This window comes from Alexandromys fortis, unplaced genomic scaffold, assembly GCF_014885135.2.
Source record: "Alexandromys fortis isolate MF-2015 unplaced genomic scaffold, M_Fortis_MF-2015_v1.1 scaffold_54, whole genome shotgun sequence".
NCBI classification, from domain to species: domain Eukaryota; kingdom Metazoa; phylum Chordata; class Mammalia; order Rodentia; family Cricetidae; genus Alexandromys; species Alexandromys fortis.
The window spans coordinates 5279492-5303077 of NW_026067958.1; the positions used below are offsets into that span (position 1 = coordinate 5279492).

The window sequence follows — 23586 nt, forward strand, 5'->3', positions numbered from 1 at the left end:
GGGGGGGAGGGAGGGAGGGAGGGAGGAAGGAAGAGAGGAAGGAAAGGAGGATAGGAAGAAGAAAATTGATTAAGGTAAAATCAAAGATCTTTACTGTGTACTTTAAGTATTGTCTAGTTTCTCTTCCAAGTTCTACCTGGAAGGGCAGCCACTAACTTATTACCACCACTAACACTGTTAGTTGCAGAATATGATGTATTTTATCTGTTTACTTTACAACAGATAGGGAAGATTAAGGTAGGGCAGAAATTGAAAACTGGGTATCAGGAGTAATAGAACGTCTCTGATAAGATGTTCCTCTTGTAGAGGACAGACCTTGTTGAAATGACAGAAAAGGTGATTTGAAGGAGTTGTCTGTCGTCTGTGGTAGAGTTGAGAAAGAACACAGCAACCTCAGTGAGTAGCACGTGCAAGAGAGGCAGGACTGTGGCTTGGGTTCTGCTGCTGGGTCTGGCTCCATCTTCACCCCTCCAGCTCATTCACCCATGTTTAGTTTGTAAAGTCAAGAAGTAATATTATGTCGGATCAGATACAAATAGTTGATTTCTAAACTGATAGTCAGCCTTTGCTCACACTAAGAGGGTTTTCTTCGTTTTCTGTGTAGCTACTGTTTTCTTTTTTTTTTTTTATGTGTGTGTGTGTGTGTGTGTACACCCTATGTCATGCATGTGGAACATTAAGGATAACATACCCACCTTCCTTCTTCTACCTCCTCCTCCTACTCCTCTTATTCATTTGACCACTTTGGCTATTTGACTTACTCACCAGACCATAATAGAGTCATCTATATATTTAATATATAATTATATATATTGAAAGTTTCTTTTCCTAATTATGAGGCAATTTGCATATAGCTACTCAGTGTTATCATTTGTCTAGTTGGCTAGAAAACAGTGGGCCATAAAAATTAGGGAAGTTCTGAAGAAATATTAAATGTATAAATGGATTTAATTAATAAGCACATTTTTTCATTTACAGTATGTAAGTGCATGTTTGAGATATAGCTTGAATACAGTATTTTTAAATAGCTGATAGTCCTTAATCAGGAGAGAGAACCTCAATAGAAGCTTGGTTAGAAAATTTAGTTTCTGGCGTCTTCAATATGAGGTGCCTCCAGGGAGGGGAATGAGAATATAAATTAGAGATTCAGAAAGCAGTTATGGATGCAGATATAGAGTTTAAGTAATTAGTTTGTCAAACTTTAAATAGTTGCTAACTTCTAGAAAACCCATTTAATTCATGGATGTTAAAACACAATAGCTTTTAAAAATCTATTACATTGGAAAACTTTTTTGGAGGCTCTCTCTCTCTCTCTCTCTCTCTCTCTCTCTCTCTCTCTCTCTCATTTGAGAGAGGGTTTCTCTGTACCTGCCTCTGCCTCCCAAGTGCTGGGATTAAAGTCATGTGCCAGTCACCATACCCAGCTTTTTTGTTTGTTTGTTTCTTTCTTAACATTCATTTAACAATTCTCTACTGTCAAACCTCTCTATCATCAAATTTCTATATATATTCATTTATTTCACTTGTGTATTTTTGAGTTGATAGTCTGATCCTAATGCATAAAACAGTATATCTTAGGGCAAATGATCTATCACAGAGAAGAAAGAAACCAATTAAAACATCCATCAGTTAGTATGACCTTTTTGAATCTTGTATGTAAGGGTTAGCACTTATTATCTACTTAAAACTTATGAATTAATTATTTGAAATCTTTCCTGAGTCACATTCATGATGTAAGATATAAAAATCTTAAAATAACAAGATAATTACTCAATCACAAGCATTGAGTTTGCTAGTATGCACAAAGATGGAAACAGAAAACTTTAACAGAAGAAGAAATTAGACTTAACAAGAGAAACGTAAACAAGATGGACCTAATTAGTTAATTAGTCATTTAGCTAATTATTATTCTATCCTACCTTTTATTTTGTCTTTTGGCAAACACCTTCAAATTTTTATGTTCAAACCAATCTAGAGGGACAAAGGGGTCTAATAGGAGGGGAGGGTGAGTAAAGGGCGTGGGGGACAGGGGGGAAATGTTCAACATACAATACACATTTGTATTAAACCTGGACAAACAAACTCTATAATACTTATCTGGTTCTTAATGCTCAGAGGTACCAGGCAAGTCAGGCTCCAGCTTGCTCCACACCATCTAGAAACTGAAAACTGTTGTAGAGACTGAGTTTGGATTCCTGTCTTCATCTTTTGCGTCTGAAGTACATTGCACTCCCCATGCCCTTCATCACACACTTTTGCAGCGTACCAATTGGCTGCAAAATTACAATGACTGCTTTTATTCTGGCAGGTAAAGAGCATCTTTTACATCTCATTAAAATATTTCTTGGTTTTCTTATTTTGAAATGCTCATCATATTTCTATGACTTTATTTGTAAATGTCTCATCAGAATAAACAAGTGTGCTACATGTATAAAATTAGAAACATATCCCCATTCTACTGTTCCAGTCACTGCGTACACTTTTGTATGTGAGACAAACTTAGCAGTTCTGAGTTCTACCCCAAGGCTCAGACTTATTTCCTGCTGAGGATGACTGCTGTCCAGCCAACAGCTAATGGTGTGTGGACATTAGCATTTGAAAACAATGTCTGGAAGATTGTAGTTTGAACAAACCTAATTCAAAAACAAAACACTTTGGGGATAAATAGAAATCAAATGAGGTTTGCATGTTCAGAGTGGTATGGTCCTAGTCTAGATTAAACAAAAACCAATGTTTAATTATTACTTTGATCTTTTGCTACTTAGTGATCAAGTGAAAATAAGCAATAATTTGTAAAATTTCTACTATAAAATACATTTATGTTTCTAAAAGATAAATATCAAACTGAATTGTGGTGGTTTGAAAGAAAATGGCACCCAAAGGGAGTGACACTATTAGGAGGTATGGCATTGTTGGAATAGGTGTGGCCTTATTGGAGGGAGTGTGTCACTGTGGAAGCAGGGTTTGAGGTTTTGTATATGCTCAAGCCATGCCCAATGAGTCTGTTGACTTCCTCCTGCCTTCTGGTCAAGATGTAGTCAGAATCATATCTGCCTGCACATTGCCATGCTCCCTGTCATGATAATAATGGACTGGAGTCTCTGAAACTTCAAGCCACCACCTCAATTACAATTTTCTTTGTAAGAATTGCCATTGGTCATGGTATCTTTTCACAGCAATAGAAAAAAAAAACCCTAATTAGAACATGAATGATACCAGAGTTCATTTTAGTAGCTATTTTTCAAAATCAGTTAGTGTTTTAATATCAGTTTTTTAGGATTTATTAATCTTTAATATTTTAATTCTATTCTTTAGATTTAGAATAGTTTTCTTTTTTTGAATGTATATCAGTGTAAGGAAGACTTTTCACATCTTTATTCATCTTCAAATGCATAAAGGGGCACAGACTGGAAAGATAATGGTGAATGGAATCTGTGGTAAATCCTTTGTCACAATCAACTGCAAATACATAAAATAAACCATCTTGCAGAAAAACTCTATGAATTTAATGTTTGTATTCTTCAAAACCATGAGAAAAACCATACTATAGTGAAACTCTATAAGTGAATTTAGTTTTTTAATGTTTTGTACTTCATGCAGGAGTAAGACTTTTGTGTGTAATCAATCTGATAAAGCTTATGCATAGTACCCTAATCATTTGGACCTGTGGAAGAAACTGAGGGCTTATTAGAACCTATTTTTTAAAGATCTTAAGCCAACACACATACAGTTAACCAACATCAGTTATTGTTAGAATACTTTTCAAAAGGAAGAATTTGTTGATCCAGTTCTTATTCAAAATATATAACCATTAATCTCAGTGGCTTTTAATGAAACATAAAATTGAATACAGAATGCGTTTAGTGTCATCTTCCATAAGGATGTACAAGAAGCTATCTGAAGAAATATGGGCTCCTTAATAGTTCAGTGTTTACCATTCAGTTCTGTAGGTTTTCTGAGTACTCAGAGTGTATCTCAATTATATGAAACACGTGTTACTTTTTTAGTTTAAAAAAGGAGGGAAGGGGGAAATGAAGACTACAAAGAAATCCCAGAGAAGTAGCTAAAGGCTTAGGCCAATGAGTACAGATAGGACATCTGTATCATCAAATGAGTTCCTAGTTGAGGAACTCATTTGGGCAGCATCTTAGCAAGACAGAGGGACAGTCATCAGAAGGTCACCTTATCAGAGAGGCGTTGCTTTGACAGCAGCATGGAGGTGTAAGGACTTGAAGATTAGCCAGAATGTTTGCTTTTCTGCATGTGGGTTCTTCTGCATCTCAACAGCATCAGGTGTGCTTGTTGGACCTTTTGAAGTGTTGACTTGACTTGATATTTTTAATTTTTATTTTATAAACAATCTTATTTTACATAACAATCATAGTTCCCTCTCCCCTGTTCTCCCACTCCCACCACATTCTCCTCATCCAACCTCCCATCCACCCCTTGGAGAGGGTGAGGCCACCCATGGGGAGTCAACAAAATCTGTCATATCACTTGAAGCAGGACCAATGTCCTCCCCCTATATCTAAGCTGATCAAGGTATCTTTCCTTAGGGAATGGGCTCTAAAGAGCCAGTTCATGCACTTGAAATAAATACTGGTTCCACTGCTAGCTGTCCCCCCAACTACCCATGCCACACAACTGTCACCCTCATTCAGAGGGCCTAGTTTGATCTTATGCTGTTTCTAGAACTGTCAGTCCATGGTCAGTAAGCTCCCACTAACTCGAGACAGCTGTTTCTGTGAGTATCCCCACATGGTCTTGACCCATTTTCTCATAATGTCACTCCTCGCTCTCTATGACTGGACTCCAGGAGTTTAGCCCAGTGCTTAGCTGTGGATCTCTGCATCTGCCTCCAACAGATGACTTGATTTGAAACAAAGCAAAGTGAATTGTCAAAAATCTCATTACTTAATTCTGCAAAAATAATAATGCCTGTTAAAAGTTTCTGCTCAGGATTTTGTGGTGAATCATGATTAATAATGCAGGACCCATTATTTCTAAGTTCACATGAGTATAAAAATGATTTTTTTTACCCTTTTTTAGTGTTCTATTCTGTTTTAAAATTTATTAAACTATGTGTATTTTGCTGTGTACTTTATTTCAGACAAGTTAATATTTTCAGAAGTTAGTTTAAATTGAACCAGAAGTTCATGTCATATGAAAAACAGACCAAGGCCAGGTAGTGGTGGTGCATGCCTTTAATCCTAGCACTCTGGAGGCAAAGACAGGTGGATCTCTGTGAGTTCAAGGCTAGTTCAGAGCAAGTTTCAGGAGAGCTCCAAAGCCACAGACAAACCCTGTCTTGAGCCCCCCAACCCCCACAAATAAACAAAACAAAACAAAGACCAAAATTCAGAAGTTAAACTTCTGGCCCAATGTCATGTTCTAATAAACAGCCAATATTGCCTTTGTAAATCAGCCAGAGATCATCATGCACAATGCTAAAATTCTCTCATCTATTCATATTTTACTTTGGGAGTGTTGAAATAGGAGCGTCAGGGCTGCGTCCCCAGCACCCCAGCCGCCTGGCTAGCTTATGTCCGAAATAACAACACACAAATTGCATTCTTTTAAACACTGCTTGGCCCATTTCTATCTAGCCTCTTCTAGGCTAATTCTCACATATTAATTTAGCCCATTTCTAATAATGTGTGTAAGCACCCCAAGGTGCGCTTACCAGGAAGATTCTAGCCTACGTCCATCCTGGGTTGGAGTTGCCTGGGAGAGCAGAGCCTGAAGTCTCTGCTCCAGAGAGCAGAGCAGAATCTCTCCGGGAGCAGAGCAGAGTCTGAGCTCACTTCCTCTTCCTCCCACCATCCTATTCTGTTTACTCCTCCCACCTATGTTTTAACCTATCAGGGCCAAGGAGTTTCTTTATTGCTTAACCAATGAAATCAACAGATTGATATATGACACTCCCACATCATGGGAGTATCTATTTTTGCCCTCATTCTGTTCTTATCGTTTTTATTCTTGATTTTTTTTTTCTGAAAAGGAAAACCTGATTTGGAACACCTAATTCTTCCTTTACAAATAACTCTACATTAGAGCCGGGTAGTGGTGGCGCACACCTTTAATCCCAGCACTCAGGAGGCAGAGACAGGCAAATCTCTGTGAGTTCGAGGCCAGCCTGGTTTACAAGAGCTAGTTCCAGGACCTACTCCAAAACTACAGAGAAGCCCTGTCTTGAAAAACAAAAACAAACAAAAATTAAGCCAAATAAGTCTACATTGGCTGGGTTTTCACTATTTCATTGCAGATTCTCGCTATAATTGAATTTCATTGAAGCCTTTTAAGCAGGATGGTCTATTCTCATCCACATATAATTTTTAAAATTATTAAACAATAGCCCCCTTCAAATTGCCAGTGTGTAACATGTCCTTAGTATTACTTTTCACATCTTATTTCCAACCTGTGTTGTATCATTATGTCAAGTGCTTATGTCAAGAGGAAGTCTCTCCTTTGTGGATTTTTCTATGGAAATAGAAGAGTTAAAAGAAAAGGTCAACCCCACGAATCTCTTCTACCAGTGCAACTAAGTCATTCTGTAAATGAGAGATTTGTAGACTCTTGGTTTCTCACCAAATCCTATGCTGATTCATCCCTTTAAAAATAAAATCTTATTGCTATCTCAGAGTTTGCACATAGATTCTGAAATTGAGCTATTTAAAATGTTCCCTTTTCCTTTTCAGTGATTTCTTTTGTAATACAAGGAAAGTTTAAATATTGCAAGGTTGAAGACATTGGCACTGATCAAAAATAGCTACATGGTGTTAGCAAGAAGTGTGTTATTTCCCTAGAGGCTAAAACAGTTTAACATATAAAAATGAGGTAGAGCTAGTCATGTAGAGTCAGGGAAATAATAACAAGTCATTTAAAAAACTTTGCCTTTAGCATTCTTGTCCTCTTGTTACTATAATGGCTTGGGCTTCCTTGGGGCTGTTGCATGGGGGCAATTCTCTAGAGGCTGCAATGGTGTATTGAGTCATGTGCCTCTGCACTTGGTGAACTAGGGTGATGAGAGCTAGGAGCTGGTTTTGAGACAATTGGATATAGTAGAATATTATTAGCCCCTTATTTGATCTACAGGTTTGATTTGCTCATATAATTTGTCATATCTGTGAGGGTTTGGGAACAGGGGTGGGAATACATGGTAAAAATGGAAGAAGATGAATATCTTCTCTCTTAGAAGAAAGGTTTTTCTTTAGACTTTTGCATATCGTAACTCAGAATCATAGAATTTTATAATGACCAAGTTAATAGGTTTTAGATTTTCTTCAGTTAATTACTAAAAACCTTATAATTCAGCAATATCTGATTACATGTCCTTCAGTGAAAAAAGATATTGCTAAGTTAGTTCTCTTATGCCCAAATACAATCTCTTCTTTAGAAGAGACCATTGCTATCATGTTAGGATGAATCCTCTGGACTGTGAGTGCCCCGGGCTTCTACCATTTTGATATGGCTTTGCTATATACAATGTGATGGGCTGTATACACAGCTATCCTGGGCTATGTACAACCTGTGAGCAACTGACTGTACACACCTACAAATCTGGAACTTTGTTTATAGAGATACACACATAGGCTGGATGGGTGCTTTATAGAAACAGCATTATACCATATTTGCTGGGTATATTTTGAGAAAGCACTCCCCTCCACTGAATTTTCCAGTTCACAACTCTAGTTAAAATTAGCTCTATTTTGCTATTTCTATCTAAAGTAAAGCTGTTTAGGAGGTGAATTTTATCTCCACCTCTGTGAATTTGCTCATTCTCTCCTTTATCTGTCTTCATTTCTGAGTTCCTCCTCTCCCATCACTGAGCACTTCTTCTCTCTTCCCATCTTTTATAGCTAGTCAGGGGATCACTCATAGTAATTGTATTTGAATCTTTGGTGCCAATTAGAAAGCAAAAATTTTTGTCCAAGTTAAAATATCTAGTACCACCACAGCAGTGGGAAAGGTGATGGACTATTTTAGGTTACATGCAATTCTTCTTTGCCATGAAGAACCATTCATTGTGTTTGGCTCATTCTGTTAGACTTTGAAGCCAAAATCACCACAGGACATTTCAAAAGAAAAAAAAAGTGTACATTTAAAATATACCTCACATTTGAAGATAGTTGTCAGAGTTCCAATTTAGAAGCTGAAATTCTGAGCTTCCCTGTTGAGCAAGGATGGGGACTAAGCAAGAAGTACATATATCTCTATTGTACAGGTAGCTGTGAGAATACACTTGAACACATATGATTGCTACTGTTGTATTCTAGCAATGGCTGAAACACAGACACATAGTCTACTGCTCCCAAAAGGATCAAAAGACATTGCAGAAGGAAGATACCACCACCCCAAAGCATCATCACATGCCAAAGGACTTCTGGGTCTTCTATATCTAGGCTCTTTACTCTTCTGGGGTAATTCTGGATTTTTACTTTTTATTATAGTTATGTATTGCTTTAAATTTATGTGTTTGTCGAGGCAAATGAGTGAAGATGCTTGCAGAGTCCACAAGACTGTGACGTATTCCCTGGAGCTGGAATTACAGATGGCTGTGAGTCGCTTGGCATGGTCATTGGGAACCAAACTCAGGTCCATGTAAGAACAGTATGTGTTCCTAAGCACCAAGCCATCCATCTCTTCAGTGTCTTCTGTAGTCATTTTTGGTTCCAAACATAAAACACCTTTTGTTGCTATCAATATATATTCATAGTTTTCAAATTCATCGACTAGGTGCTGCTTTATGACTTAAAACTGGATAAACAATGATGTACCAAGTCCAATGCTACGTATTTTAACTACTTCATGTTTAATAACTTACTGGGTTTAATAAGGTATGTCTTACGGTTTCTGTTGATGTAAAGAGATACCATGACCATGCAGCTCTTATAAGGAAAACATTTAATCGAGGTGGCAACTTACAGTTCAGAGGGTCCGTCCATTATCATCATGGAAGGGAGCATGGCAACATTTGTGCAGGCATGGTGCTGCTTACATCTTGATCAGAAGGCAACAGAAAATACATTATGACACTGGACAGTATCTTCAGCATAGGAAGCTTCAAAGCCCACCCCCAGTGGCCACACTTCCTCCAACAAGGACGCACCTCCTGGTAGTGCCATACCCTTCCAGCTTATGGGGGCCAATTACATTCAAATTACCACAAGGTGTTAACATACTCTATTGGGAAAGACCATTGAAGTAGCTTGTTTCATTGCCTGCTTAAGGAACTATTTCAGAATCCACAGTGGTACAGAATTAACTGCAAAACTTTCCTGCTACACTCTCGAGCTCTTCTGTCAGTCTACAAGGCAGTTTCTTTTACAAGAAGTTTCACATAATGGTTTGTAGTCTGAGTCTTCGTGTCATTTTAATAAATTAGAACATAAGTTATAAAAATATCCATAAGTAGTTTATGCTTTGCCAAATGCAATTTTCCGTATTAGAAATTCTACTAGCCTCAACTCAAATACTGCTGATAGAAATTGTCTTTTCACGAAACTGAAATATCTACTAGGTAAAACAATGGCTCATATCAAAAAGCACTTAGAGACAGGAGATATATTGTAGAGGTACAATTGCTTGCCTGGTATGCATATGCCTTGGGCTCCATCCTTAGACCACAGGGAATGGGGGAAAAGAAGCTACTCAAGTGATTGACACCATCCACTGTTCTCAAACTCTTAGCCATGAGTTCCTTTGAAGGATTACGTAAAGCAGCTCTGTGTGTTTAATACCCAGCAAGGTTTTGAAAGAGGAATGAAAAAATTATTTTTCGCCGGGCGGTGGTGGCGCACGCCTTTAATCCCAGCACTCGGGAGGCAGAGGCAGGCGGATCTCTGTGAGTTTGAGACCAGCCTGGTCTACAAGAGCTAGTTCCAGGACAGACTCCAAAGCTGCAGAGAAACCCTGTCTCGAAAAACCAAAAAAAAAAAAATTATTTTTCTGACTATCCAGTTATCACATCATTTTCAAAACATATATAACGCACGGTCATAGTCTGGATTCTCCTTTACTTGTCGCAGAATTAATTTTCTTACTTCATTTAACTTTCCTGTAAAGCATGGCATCTATATGCATTTTATATAGCATTTAATGAAAATTGGGGCATTCCAGAGTGACTAATTTTGTGATTTGGTAAGACATACCCTATCTTGACACTTTAGCTCATTGAAGTCAAACTTATTATTATAAGCTAAGATTTTTTTCTTGCCTCAACTCTGTTTTGTTATAGGAATTTTATATTTTGCAAATTATAAAAGTATCATAAGATTGTTAGCTACATTGATGCTTTGAAACTAAATATTAATAACTTTTAAGGTGAGGAAACTTTTATATTTAGTGTGATTCGTATCATTTACACAATGAAGCTGTATTGTGGGGATTATATTGTATCATTGAGATTCCAAGCCCCTATACAGCTCACATACCAAACTTTGTTTTGACCCTCCACAATGATCCAGCAGGTGTCCATGAAACACTTTAGGTCACTGGTGGCTTCTGATTCAGAAGCAGAAAAATGATCTGTGTTGGTTACAATTTCTCAGATTATAGAAATCTTCAAGATAGTGATGTTGGCTTCTCAGAAGTCAGTGATGAAATTGTTAGGCCTGACCTCACTTCATACCCAGGCTTCCTCATGTGGCAGCTGTTTAGCCACCTGAACGTTAGCTAGATTTTATTTATATACTTAATTTTCCCCAGAAGAATGCTGTTCTTAGGGATGAAGCATTTTTACAGTAGCATAAATCCTCTGTGCCTGGAAATGAAGTTAACAATGGCATTCTCAATTTGTCTTCTAGAGCATCAGAGCATCCGGCCTCATCCTGTTGGAAACAATACTCTTTGGGTCTCTGCTCCTGTACTTTCCGGTAAGTGACGTCCTGCTATTTTAAAAGCAGTCATCTGTTTTATTTTGATTTTCCATATTGTATATATACATATTACTAAGGAGTTGATAGATATTTAAATCTGACTCCTACAGTTTGGTTTTCCTTAGATATTTATGTATCATTTCTAGATCTTGTGGGGGGTTCTTGTAAACTAGTGGTATTTTTCTTCCTAGTTTTGTGAAAAGGGTCAAATATTTAGGTAAGATAGCACATGAAGGTCATATTTAGTGCATATGTTTAACATATACAAAAGTATTACTTTCATTCTTCCTTCTCCCTTATATAAATCAGAACTACAAACATACCACCAACAACGTAATGCTAGAAATTTCCCCATGCAAAGAGAAACATAAAGAAAAGTAAATTTTAATGAAGTAAATGTATATGTGATATTGCTCTTATATTTTATTGTTGTAATACTTAGTTTTTAATGATAAACACCAATTACTAATATGATTCTACAGTTGGTGTTCTGAAGTTATCATGTGAGGTAATTTCTGGAAATACTCTTAATTTCTTCTCTCAAGAGGCTTACAATTTATAGGAAGAAATGAGTCAGTACAGATCCCTGTAATGCAGTATGACAAAGACTTGGAGTGGCAGCAACATGGCATGGGGACACTTAGGGAAGATGCACAATCAAATCTAGAAAACATGGTATCAAAAGGGCTCCTAAGATCTAAGGCCGAGATGGTGTCTGAGGAAAAGACAGGCTTGGCCCCACATCGTGTTTTCTTCTTGTTTCTCTTGTTGGGCTGAAGAGCTAAATAGAGGAAATTCTGCTCCTTCTGTCTTTCTGTCTTCTACAACTGGGGTTCCTATTGCTGTGATTTAAAAAAAAAATATCAAAAACAACTTGTGAAGGAAAGGATGTAATCCATTTATACTTTTACACCACACTCCATCGTGGAAGGAGTCAAGGCGGGAACTCAAGGCAGGAACCTAGAGGCAAGAACTGATGCAGACGCCATGGAAAAATGCTGCTTACTGGATTGTTCTTAATGGTTGCTCAGTCTTCTTCATTATACCATCCAGGACCACCTGTCCAGGGGTGGCACAACCCACAGTGAGCTGGACAGTCTCAAAGAAATCAAGAAAATGCCTGAGAGCCTTGCCTACAAGTCAGTCAGTGAGGGCGTTTATTCAATTGAGGTTCCTTCTTCCCAAGAGACTCTAGCCTGTGTAAATTTGACACAGCACTAACTAGCACAGCTACCTTTTTCCTTTATAAACCAGCCAGTCTCAGGTATTTTGTCATAGTATCTCAAAGGAACTGAGAAAATCGGATTTTATTTCTCCATAGAAATCATCTACATTAAATTTTTTTAACTCACATGGTAGTATGCATTGCAATCAATAAAGAACCAACAGTCTTTACAGATTGAAATTTCTCATTGCTTGCATTCTGCCTCTCTAAGTGGTATGCCATGCACCCTAATATTTAATTTTCCCATAGAACTGTCAGGCACATATATGAATGACCTAATAAGGTAGTGAAAGGTTTGAAATGTCCCGACTAATATGAAGAATTATCTTAATAACCTGGATTTATTGGGCTTTTTTTTTGCATCAACCTCTGCTGTGTGTGAACCCACTATCTATCCAGTTATTAATTGGCCTTTAGAAAGGTCAGTTCTAATCTGTTGCCCTACCGGTGTCTCATCAGTCTTCAGAGAAGAAAAGTGAAAACTCTCGCCCTGGCTTATGATGTGGTGTTTGCCTGCCTGTTCTGTCTCACTGTGAACTATTTCCTCCCCACTTTCTGATCCCCAGCTGTATGGCCTTCTTTCTGTTCTCAAATGAATGCAACCCCTTCCGTCTATTCCTGGTCTCTGTCCTGTTATGATGGCTTGCAAAGAGTCTACCTGGCAGGAGGAAAAATCATGACCCTTTTATTATTTGTTTCTAGTGCCCACAGATAGGAAAAAAATCTTTGAAATGCCATTCTATAGCATGAGCAAAAGTTTGGCTCATTTTTACTAATAAGCTGCATGCTTATTTAAGTGATCATATTTCTGAGCATCACCTGTAATCTATGGGAGAATAATTGTAAAGCCTGTTACAGAGAAGAGCTGTTCCAGAAAAGTAGAACATTTGAAATAACAATGTCTGGCTGTTAAATATTGAACACAATGATTTGGGATCATTTTATTGAATATAGAATGCATGTCTGAAAATCATTTGATGTCCTTATACCCATGATGACATTAGATATAGAGAGAAAGAGAGACTCTTGATAGTTAAAACTGAAAAGGCAGCACTCTCTGTAATCTTCCAGAAGAAGGGAAATCGAGCATGGAAACTCCACCAGGGTCACCAGTGGGGATCACCCTGATGGTCTCATCCTTAGATGTCTCTTTCACCCTTTACAGCCTAGTTCATTTTGCAGCTCCTTGAGATCCAAGTTTCTGTCCTGTGTCTTCATCCTTAAGTCAGTGTCTGTTCTAGTTTTCTCTGTTATGTTCTCAATGAGAGATTGACCAAAACCATGTTGGGGTAGAAATTGTTTGTTTGACATACAGGTTACAATCTATCATCAAGGGAAGCCAAGGCAGGAACTGTAGACAGGAAACTGGAAGTAGCAACTGAGACAGAGATCATGGAGGAATGTTGCTTACAGGCTTGCTTCTTCTGGCCTATGCTGTTACCTTTCTTCTACAGCTCAGATCCACCTGCCTGGGGATGGTACCACCCATTGTGGGCTGGGCCCCCCTACATCAATTAGAAATCAAGAAAATGCCCCTAAAGATATGCCCTAATGCCATTTTCAAGCAAGGTTTGCTCTTTTCAGGTGTGTCAAGGTGATATCTGAAGCTAACTTTGATGGTGCTCACATTCTGAAGACAGAAAGGATCAAATTACTTAAAGTGGATTAAACTAAGAAGTATAGCATGAGATTCTAGAGACAAAGAGATTAAAATTCATTACTGATGAAGCCTAGACAGGGGAATCCTTTACACAATAGATCAGGAAATGCCATTTTGGTGATGGATCGTGAAGTCCTTTATGGGAGTATATGCAAGCCTGGATGTACGTGTATGAAACAATCTTACAAAGAATGATCTCGTCACTGGTGAAGAATGACCTGGGTTGCTTAGAATTTGATGATAAGAAGTTTATAACTTTTAGATAAGAGTTTTGCTTGTTCTGTTCAATGTTAAAATAATAAGATAAACCAAATACAAATAGAAAGTTTATTATCTAAAAGGGGACTAGAAGTGTTTCAGATATTAGAGCATTTTGGAATATAACCGCTGACTGTACCAAATAAGCATCCCTAATTGAAAAAAAAATTCTACAAGGCTCTAAATTGAGAATCCAATTTTGGATTGGAGATATTCAGCCTGTATAATCAAAAGGTCTAATTGGTATAAATATGGCCCAAACCTCTCCTACTTTAAAATATCTTTCCTAGTTTCTGAGCTCCTGCTGTGGACCATCCCAGAACTACTCATGAATTTGCTGGGAAATACATCTTTTTAAAGTACACTTGAAAAAAAATAGATTGTTTCTAGGGCTGGGTTCTTCTACAGAAGGAGACTGGGCTGCTCCCTGCTTTCCTGTGTTATGCAATGAACTTTATATTCTCTTTGTGCTGCATATTGTCATCCAGATTTGCAAAAATTAAGGTTATTTTTGCCATTTCTAAGCAATCTTGGACTACAGACGATTTCATAACAATGCTTACATTGGAAAGTCCAAATTAGACATTATCATCATTGTGCAGACGAGGACAAACCGAAATCTGACTAAAGTTAGCATTGTTATAATTGGTAGTGTGAACTGCAGCTTTGAATCCTTTTCTTACAGATCCTCCAAAGAATTTCATGGTTTGAGTCCCATACATTGTGAACAAATGGATTATCACCCATGATCATATAAATACTTTCTGTGTAGCTATAAAATAAATGGACTAGACTTTCAGAAAAGAAAAGAAAACTAAAGTGTATGTTTCTTGTTATATTGCACCAAAGGCATTTTAAATTTATAAAACTTGTCATTGATAATGTAAGTCTAGAAGTTTGTTTTGCTTTGACAAATGCATACATTTTAGTTGATTGTAGCTTCTAATCCTTAACTGGTTTTTGATATACCCATCAATAAGGGACACCAATGCATGAGTCAATATGATGCATATTTTAAGCTCACCACTTTTATATAAAAGAATGGTAAAATACTTGGACTTGAAGAGAGATCATATACAATTTAGCATTTGCTTCAACTCTTTATTTTGCAAACGAAAGAGGAGAGGATGAAAGATGTTCCTATGCCTACAACTTTACCCAGCTAATTAATGATAAAGTCAAGAGAAGAACTCATCTCTCAGTTCTGTACCTGTCTCTTCACTATGATAATAGCAAGATACTGGAACATGTGCAGGGGTTACGGAGACCTTTGCATCTTTTTTGATCAGTCAGTAAACCTCTACTACTTCATCTGGTGGAAACAGAAGGTACACAGGATCAAAGGAAACATCCAAAAGGTTTGGTTTGAGTCCCAATGTAAAATTCCTTACAAATATGAATGGACCACAACTCCAGGGACAGACATGACTCAGGTGGGGAGGGAATGAGGAAAAAGACAGACACAGACAATCCCAGGAAGTGGCATGTACAGAAGCAGGGATTGGGTGCACTGGGCTGTCTGCCAGAGAAACTGTAGCACCCCAGAAACTCAGTGTTTATTATAGGGAGTTGAACAGAGAGCTGGGGTTATAGCACATGACTGAACAAGGAGGCAGGGTTTCTGGTATGCAGCTGGATCAGGGAGATGGACTTAACTAATATCTCTCTCAGTAGGAGCACTCTCAGCAAGGGAGCTGTCTTTAAGCCATAAACATCTTGGGGGAGAAAGTTCTAGTGGGCATTTTCTGTTCACACTGTCCATTCATATTCGGTCCCCTGAGCAGGAAGTCTTTGGCATATCTCTAAGCCTGAGGCCACTGGGCCCTTGACTTTACCATGCCCATGTCAATAACATACACCCACTCACTTGGAGCTTCCTTTACTCTGGACGAACCATGTAGTTCAGCCATCCTGAATTCTGAATCTCAATTGTTTTACCGCAAAAGTGGCAGAACTTTGACCAATAGGAATTTGAAACCCTTAGTTTTTAGTGAAAAACAATAGTAGTGTAATCTTTGATAGGACAGATATGAATTTGACTATATTACCTGTTATAAACAGTGTTTTGGCTTTGTGAAATATAGCAATTATCACAAGCTAGAACAATATGAGAAAATAGAAAGGAGAGAGTTTTAATAACTGATTCTCATTGCCTCAAACACAACACAGAAAATTAGTTCCTTCTAATAAAGAAGCCCAAAGAGAAGAGGACAAATAGAGATAAAATAGTTCCTGAAAAGCAAGAGTAGAATGAAAGAAACGAAAATAAATCAGAACACTTAAAACAGTTACAGAAATGTGAGAAGAAGCTGAATGCACTAAACTGAGAGTACCATAGAGGCCAAAGGGTGAGGACTGGGTGAAGTATAGTGGGAAACGGATGAGGACAGGCAAGCAAGCCAGGAGGACCACAGACAGAGGAAGAGCAAAATGCAGATGCAGGAAATTGAAGTTGCTGAGGAAGAGAAAAGGTAGTACATTGTTGGAGGAGGGAGGCTGCTTGTTTGTTCCTGGCCGCTTAGCCCCGAAATAATCACACAGAAACTATATTATTTAAATCACTGTTTGGCCCATTAACTCTAGCTTCTTATTGGCTAACTCTTACATTATTTTTTTTTGCTTTATTACTTTTTCTTGTTTTCTTGACACTATATTTTTTATTGATTTTTATTGAGCTCTACATTTTTTTCTGCTCCCCTCCTTACTCTTCCTTCCCCCCTTTAACCCTCCCCCAAGGTCCCCATGCTTCCAATTTACTCAGGAGATCTTGTCTTTTTCTACTTCCCATGTAGGTTAGATCTATGTAAGTCTCTCTTAGTGTCCTCATTGTTGTCTAAGTTCTCTGGGATTGTGGTTTGTAGGCTGGTTTTCTTTCATTTAAGCCATTTCTATTGATCTGTGTATCACCACATGGCTGTGGTTTACCGGGTAAAGTTCTGGCATCCATCTCTGGTGGTTACATGGCTTCTCTCTGAGTCTGCATCCTTTCTCTCAGCATTCAGTTTAATTTTCCCCACCTACCTAAATTCTTCCCTATCAATAGGCCAAGGCAGTTTCTTTATTCATAACCCATCTCCATTAATCTGTGCCTCACCACGTGGTCGTGGCCTACCAGCTCTGGTGGTGACTCCACGGCTTCTCTCTGATTCTGCCTTCCTTCTCCCATGCTACAAGCCAAGCCAGTTTCTTTATTCATTAACCAATAAAAGAAAAAGAACCTCCCATACCAGTACATAAAATTACTGATGTAATTTTAGTGATTTCAGGAATAAGCAAAGTCTTACATCTTTTGGTGGCTGGGAGCAATGAAAAAGGGGCAGTATGCAGAGCCTACAGGGTGGGAAGCCTAGGGAGATGGACACAGGAGCAGAGGCTTCTGGATCTCTGCTTCTGCCCCCCCCCCCAGGCTTTCCTGTTGCTGGTTTCCTGGGTGACTTAGGGTAGGTAGGTTATATATTCCATGCTGTCATTCTGGGACTGAAACTGAACTTTGAAGTCTTTTGCTATTCCCAGTCTCTGCGAATCCCAAGTACGATGAATTCTGTTGTTTCATCTAGCTGCTGTGTAGTTACCAGAAGGTGGCCATAAGAGGCAAGCTTCAGAGTTGATCACACTGAAGAACACAGAGAGGCTGGAAACTCTGTCAAAGTGAGCCCCACGTCTGAGTGTGGTATATGAAAATCAAGCCTGTTCAAGCTTAGGGGGTAGAGACCTTGTAGAGTTGACTAGGTCACGAGACTGAGTTCTCATGGACTTCTCAGACTGCTAAACTGATTTAAAACTGAGGGCACCACTTTGCACACTACCAGGAATGTTCATGTCACCTGCATCCTCAGCAATCCTTCTCATTTTCCATTGTTAATGAAAAGTAAGCGCCATCTCAGCGAATGGGAAGTGTAGTTTTTATTTTCTAAAACTCCTTCAAAGCACACCCAGAACCCTTCCTTCCTTCCTTCCTTCCTTCCTTCCTTCCTTCCTTCCTTCCTTCCTTCCTTCCTTCCTTCCTTTCCTTCCAAGGTAAGGTTTCTCTGTGTAACTCTAACTGTCCTGGAAGTCACTCTGTAGACCAGGCTGGCCTCAGACTCACAGAGACCAGCCTGCTTCTGCATCGCAAATGGTGGGAAGGTGTGTGCCACCATTATCTGGCTCCATTTCAAGCCCCATTATTATATTAGTCTCAATGACCATCAATATGAATTCGGTTGTTGCACTAAGCATCTAACTTGTCTTACTGTCTCTACCCTTGGCCTCAGAATCTCTTCTAAACACAGAAACTGAAATCTGTTTAAACCCAAGCCAGTTATGATTACTGCTGCTCAAACCCTATCATGGCCAAATCCCTACTTTATTCTGATTAGCGTGTTCTGTTCTCGTGCAGGCTAAGCAATGACTCCCCGAGCCCTTGCGTTGGTGTTCTCTTAGCCTGGAACTTGTTTCTCCCACCCACATGACCTTGTCTTCCTTTCTGAGTTACCATACAAAGCCTTACAGAATGCAGCTCCTCACTTTTTCTGCTTCAAGCATCACCGCCCAGTCTTCTTCCTTTTGCCACAACACTGACCTCCCTGTTGCTATTGGACCTTGGTGTGGGCCTCCCCTGGAGTGCCCGCAGCTGACAGGTCTCCCAGGAAACTCCTGAAATTTTCAAATTTTTCTTATTAAATGTAGTTAAGTAATTAATTATTTTGGGACAGACAAGAAGAGATTAATTTAAAAAAAAACTGTGCTAGGGAAGGGGGATAAACCACCACAATTACAGAGGACCTGGAGTTGGCTTACATAGAGAGAGAAGCAGGGACAGGGTAAGGCAGAATTTACAGCCACAGTGTGGCATCCACTAAGGACACCCTGACGGACACCAAGATGGCCTCCCTGAGGACAAATCAGGGAATACTAAGAAAGAATTCGACAGGTGGTTTCAGTTGAAGAAACGAGGTCTGCACACTGCTTCAGTTCTGGTCTAGCTTGGCATTTTAGCTCTTAGTAAAAACAACTGTGGGAAGAACCAAAGTGTCTGTTTCCAGCTGGCTGTACTGAAGTCTGTGGGGTAAGACTTGTACTCCTGGCTGTGCACACAAGAGCACTTTCCTGTTCTCTCTCTACCCCCCTGTCCCCTTCCCCCACTCTTTTGCAGTCTCTCTCTCTCTCTCTGACAAAAGTGTATCTTGATTTTTCCTGTGCTGACCCAAATCGTATAAGTCATTTTCTCTTACTGAAGTCTAAAAAGTTATTTTTAATTAATGTAAAGCTTGATTAAATTAGATTTTATTTTTAGCTATCCTCTGTTACTATCTGATTTTAGAGAATTTTAACCATCTCAAGGAAATATTCTCTGAGTAGTCAGATGCTTATACAATGGTGTTCAGGTTCATCTCTGTGGACCTAATATAGAAAAGGTAATATAACCATCATGAACCACTTGAAGATGTTTGGGAATAATTAAGAAAATAACTGTAGACAAAAGCAATATGAGCCCCCAAGAAATGGTTATTTCTTCAATGTCATTGCAGTAAAAAAGAAAAGCAAAAGCATTGTAGATAGACATATGTGTGTCATCTCTTGATTGGCCCATCCTTAAGAGATCCACTTTCACAGTTGCTTTCAGTGGCATCTCTAGATATTAGGATTGCTGTAGTCTGGACATATCTGTCTCTTCAGCCTGTTAGGATGTACAGATTTGGTGGACCATGAGACTGGGTTTCCATGAATGTGGTTTGTGCCCTTATAAATCATCCCAGAAGTGACCCTCTTTCCCCTTTGGCCTAGCTACAATTAAGCAAGTACCCACCACACAACAATTCTGCCAGAGCCTTGATCTTAGAACTGTGAGAAATAAACAATTTTTGTCTATTAAATTGTGATTCTTTAGTTTAACAGCTATCAACATTTGGCATTTTTATTATAGCAGATTGAACTAGCACATTGATAATACAAATATTATCAATGCAAATGCAGACATATCTATATACCATCATAATCCAAATCCTTTGATTCTCTGGTCTTTCTGTAGCCAGTATCTGCCTACCAATGATCATACTTTCCAAAATGTGGAGAACTGTAATGGTAGAGGTGGTGGTAGAAGTGGCACTGGCGGTGGCGATGGTGGTGGAGGCGGTGGTGGTTGTGAGGGTGGTGGTGGTGTTGTGGAGGTGGTGGTGGAGGTGGCAGTGGGGGCAGTGGTGGAGGTGGTGGTGGTTGTGGAGGTGGTGGTGGAGGTGGTGGTGGAGGTGGTGGTGGTTGTGGAGGTGGTGGTGGAGGTGGTGGTGGTTGTGGAGGTGGTGGTGGAGGTGGTGGTGGAGGTGGTGGTGCTGCTGCTGCTTCTGGAGGGTCTTGTTCACTCCACAGGTCCCAGTATGATCAATAGGCAGCCTCTAACACGAGAACATGAAAAGGTTGAATTGGTTATATAGATTTCCCTCTAAACAACTGTACATTTGCCTTTGGTACAGTACTATGTCTTATCAAATATGCTGAAATCAAAGATGATCTGTGAAAAAGATGTCAAATTGGTTTGTGTCTACTTGGAAAATCATAGTCAATATTAACACAAAAAAGGCTCTGGCTCATTAACTCTCCTCCATCTTCCCATTTACGTGTTATGATACATACCCCTTTCCACACAGATCCATTTACAACTAATGCTATAATATAAATCCTATCTTGTTTGCCTTAAAGTATTTGCTAGAAGTCACATAATATTGCAAATGCAATAGTCCACGTGTGTAGAGTTTGTGTGTGTATTGGGATGTGGGGAGATGACTTCCTGATGTGTGTATGTGTGTATGTGTATATGTGTATGTTGGGGTGTGGTGAGATGACCTCCTGAGGGGTGTGTGTGTGTGTGTGTGTGTGTGTGTGTTGGGGTGTGTACTGGGGTGTGATTGGGGACATGATTTCCTGAGGTTTATGTGCTTTAGGGTAGGGGGAGATGACCTGACTTTTGTGTGTGTGTACTGAGGTGTGTATGGGGAGAAGACCTAACAAAATAGATGATAAGGAAGGAAGAGGAAAACACACACAGAATTCAGGAAGGAGGTTGCTGCTGAGAGGGAAATGAAAACTATAACACCAAAAGGAGATATTTTCCCTAATATTAATATCCCTAAACTGAGGGGTGGGTAAGTGGAGCATAAATTTATTGTATCACGATGAATAGTTTGCCTCCATCTCTCAATCGATTTAGCCTTTGGAATGAGTTAGATGGTTTAATGATGATGAAGTCTAGATGAACAGGATCCAGAGAAAGGGAATGAGATGAGCTGGTGTGTGTGCGTGTCTGCAAGAACACACTGGTATGCAACAAGGGTGAGTGGTCAGGCCCTGATGTTACATCCTCAAGATGCAGCAAGAGAATTGTCAGTGCATTCCAGTAGTAAGATGACAACATGATACTGATACAAACAGAGCCAAATGGCCTGTGTGATTGACAGGAGTGACTGGGGTGATGATGGGAAGACAGCAGGTGGAAACAGCCCTTCCCAGAAATGTTGCAGAGAACTGGGGCACTAGAGATAAGTTTAAGTTGGTTGCCCTCTAAATCTTCTCCAGCCCCACCCAGAGAAGGCTGACAAGGCCCATGGGCAATTTAGAAGCTTTCACCACAACATTTACTCAGTTACTCTGGGTATTAATGCAGAAAGAAAACACTGAACAGTGAGTTAGATATTCTGAGCTGTGTGGACCAAAATCCTCAGCATGAAAGTTGTGTGAATCATACGGAATTTTCACAAAACCTTTTCAGCTGTAAAAGGCACTGGTGGCTCTTGATGAGACACAGAAAGTATTAGCATTATTTCCCCTTTGCTTCTGTTGGTAACATTGGCCTCATTATCCCATCCGCTTCTCCTACATGGTTTAAATGAGATATTGACTATAGAAGCTGGAAGCTGAGTACTAAAAACCCTCCTGATTTAAGTACTGAGCAAATGGCATCATTTCCACCCTGGCAGTCTTGGCTTTAGGGAAGTAGAACATTTATCTTCAGGTGTCTTCTCTGGGCTTCCTTAAGGGAAGTATATTTTATGTTCGGTCCTTTCTGTTTGAGAGGAATGAGCCCATGATTTAGTTCTAGAGAACGTCTTATGGGGACTGTAAATTAGACAATGGAGCTCCCCATGCGAAGATGAAGAGGGGTGTGCTGATTGCCTGGTAGCACGGCCACAGGCTTAGAAGGAAAGCACAGCAGTACCGCTTGTGTTCTTCACAGCATCAGCTATGGCTTTGTGACGTCATGCTCTCTTCTGCCTCTCTCACATTACCTAAGCAATGGCAATGCCAGCTGGCATTTATTGGATATCTTCCTTGTTGGGTCGCACATTCTATATCCAAATTCCTTTATATGTGCTGTATTATTTCTTACTTACCTTCATTCCCTCATGTGCAACACAGTGTCTGGCATACATTAATAATTCAAGATAGTATCTAGAGAGAGTGGTTAAGAGTCCTGGCTGCTCTTCCAGAGGACCCAGCACCCGTACAGAAGCTTATGATTGTCTCTAACTCCAGTTCCAGAGGATCTGATGCCCTTTTCTAGTCATTGTGGGCACCAGTTACACATGTGGTGCATAGGTACACATGGAGGTGGGCACCATATAGTTAGTAAAGTAATAAATAAGGGTATATATCTCTGAGTACTTGTAGAAAAGAATTTGAATTGTTAGCCATGCAGATTGTAGCAGGACAAAAGGTGACAAAATTGTCTGCCAAAGGCTCTGACAAAATCATATGGCCAAATATATGTGAGTAAACCAGAGCTCTACTTAAGTATTTTCTGGAGATGTGTAACTAAAATGTTAAGCAGCTGTTTTCTAATAGGTTGCCGGGTGGTGGTGGCGCACACCTTTAATCCCAGCACTCGGGAGGCAGAGGCAGATGGATCTCTGGGAGTTCGAGGCCAGCCTGGTCTACAAGAGCTAGTTCCAGGACAGGCACCAAAGCTACAGAGAAACCCTGTCTCGAAAAACCAAAAAAAAAAAAAAAAAAAAAAATTTTAGTTAGTGAGTGTCTGTCTTTACTGATCAGTATTGAGCTTTAGTTAGTGATCTTCTGTCATTACTGATCAAAATTGAGCTTTAGAGGTTAAGGGTATGGACTGTGGCACCTGCTTGCCACTCCCATGTATTCAAGACCTGTAAAATGGAATGATAAACATATTATGTGAAATTGAATAATTACATACGTGCACAATGCATGTAATTAGAGCACTGCTTAGGGCACTTCTTTCAAGGTGGGTTAGTTAAGTAGTGTGTCCTGGTCTCCCTCTTTGGCCAGCATCTCTAGGCTGTGTGAGCATAGGTGCCTGGCCTCACCAGCATCCCTAGGCTGTGTGAGCACAGGTGTGCCTGGCCTCACCAGCATCTCTAGGATGTGTGAGCACAGGTGTCTGACCTCACCAGCAACTCTAGGCTGTGTGAGCACAGGTGTCTGACCTCACCAGCATCTCTAGGCTGTATGAGAGCAGGTGTCTGGCCTCACACCTCACCTTCGCCTTCAGTGGGTCTACACCTGATTGTACTGCCAAGAGACTCCAAAGAGATGCCCAGGAGCCCTTTTGAAAAACATAGTGC

General features: G+C 39.6%; 1 protein-coding gene across 1 annotated transcript in view; it reads left to right on the forward strand.

Moving 5' to 3' along the window:
- The window catches only part of Gpr158 (G protein-coupled receptor 158), a 337214-nt gene that overhangs the window by 206098 nt on the left and 107530 nt on the right, over positions 1 to 23586 (forward strand). Inside the window, exon 5 of the mRNA XM_050152617.1 lies at positions 10806 to 10874. Within this exon, the coding sequence (XP_050008574.1) occupies positions 10806 to 10874 (69 nt within the window). The remainder of the gene's footprint in view (positions 1 to 10805; positions 10875 to 23586) is intronic.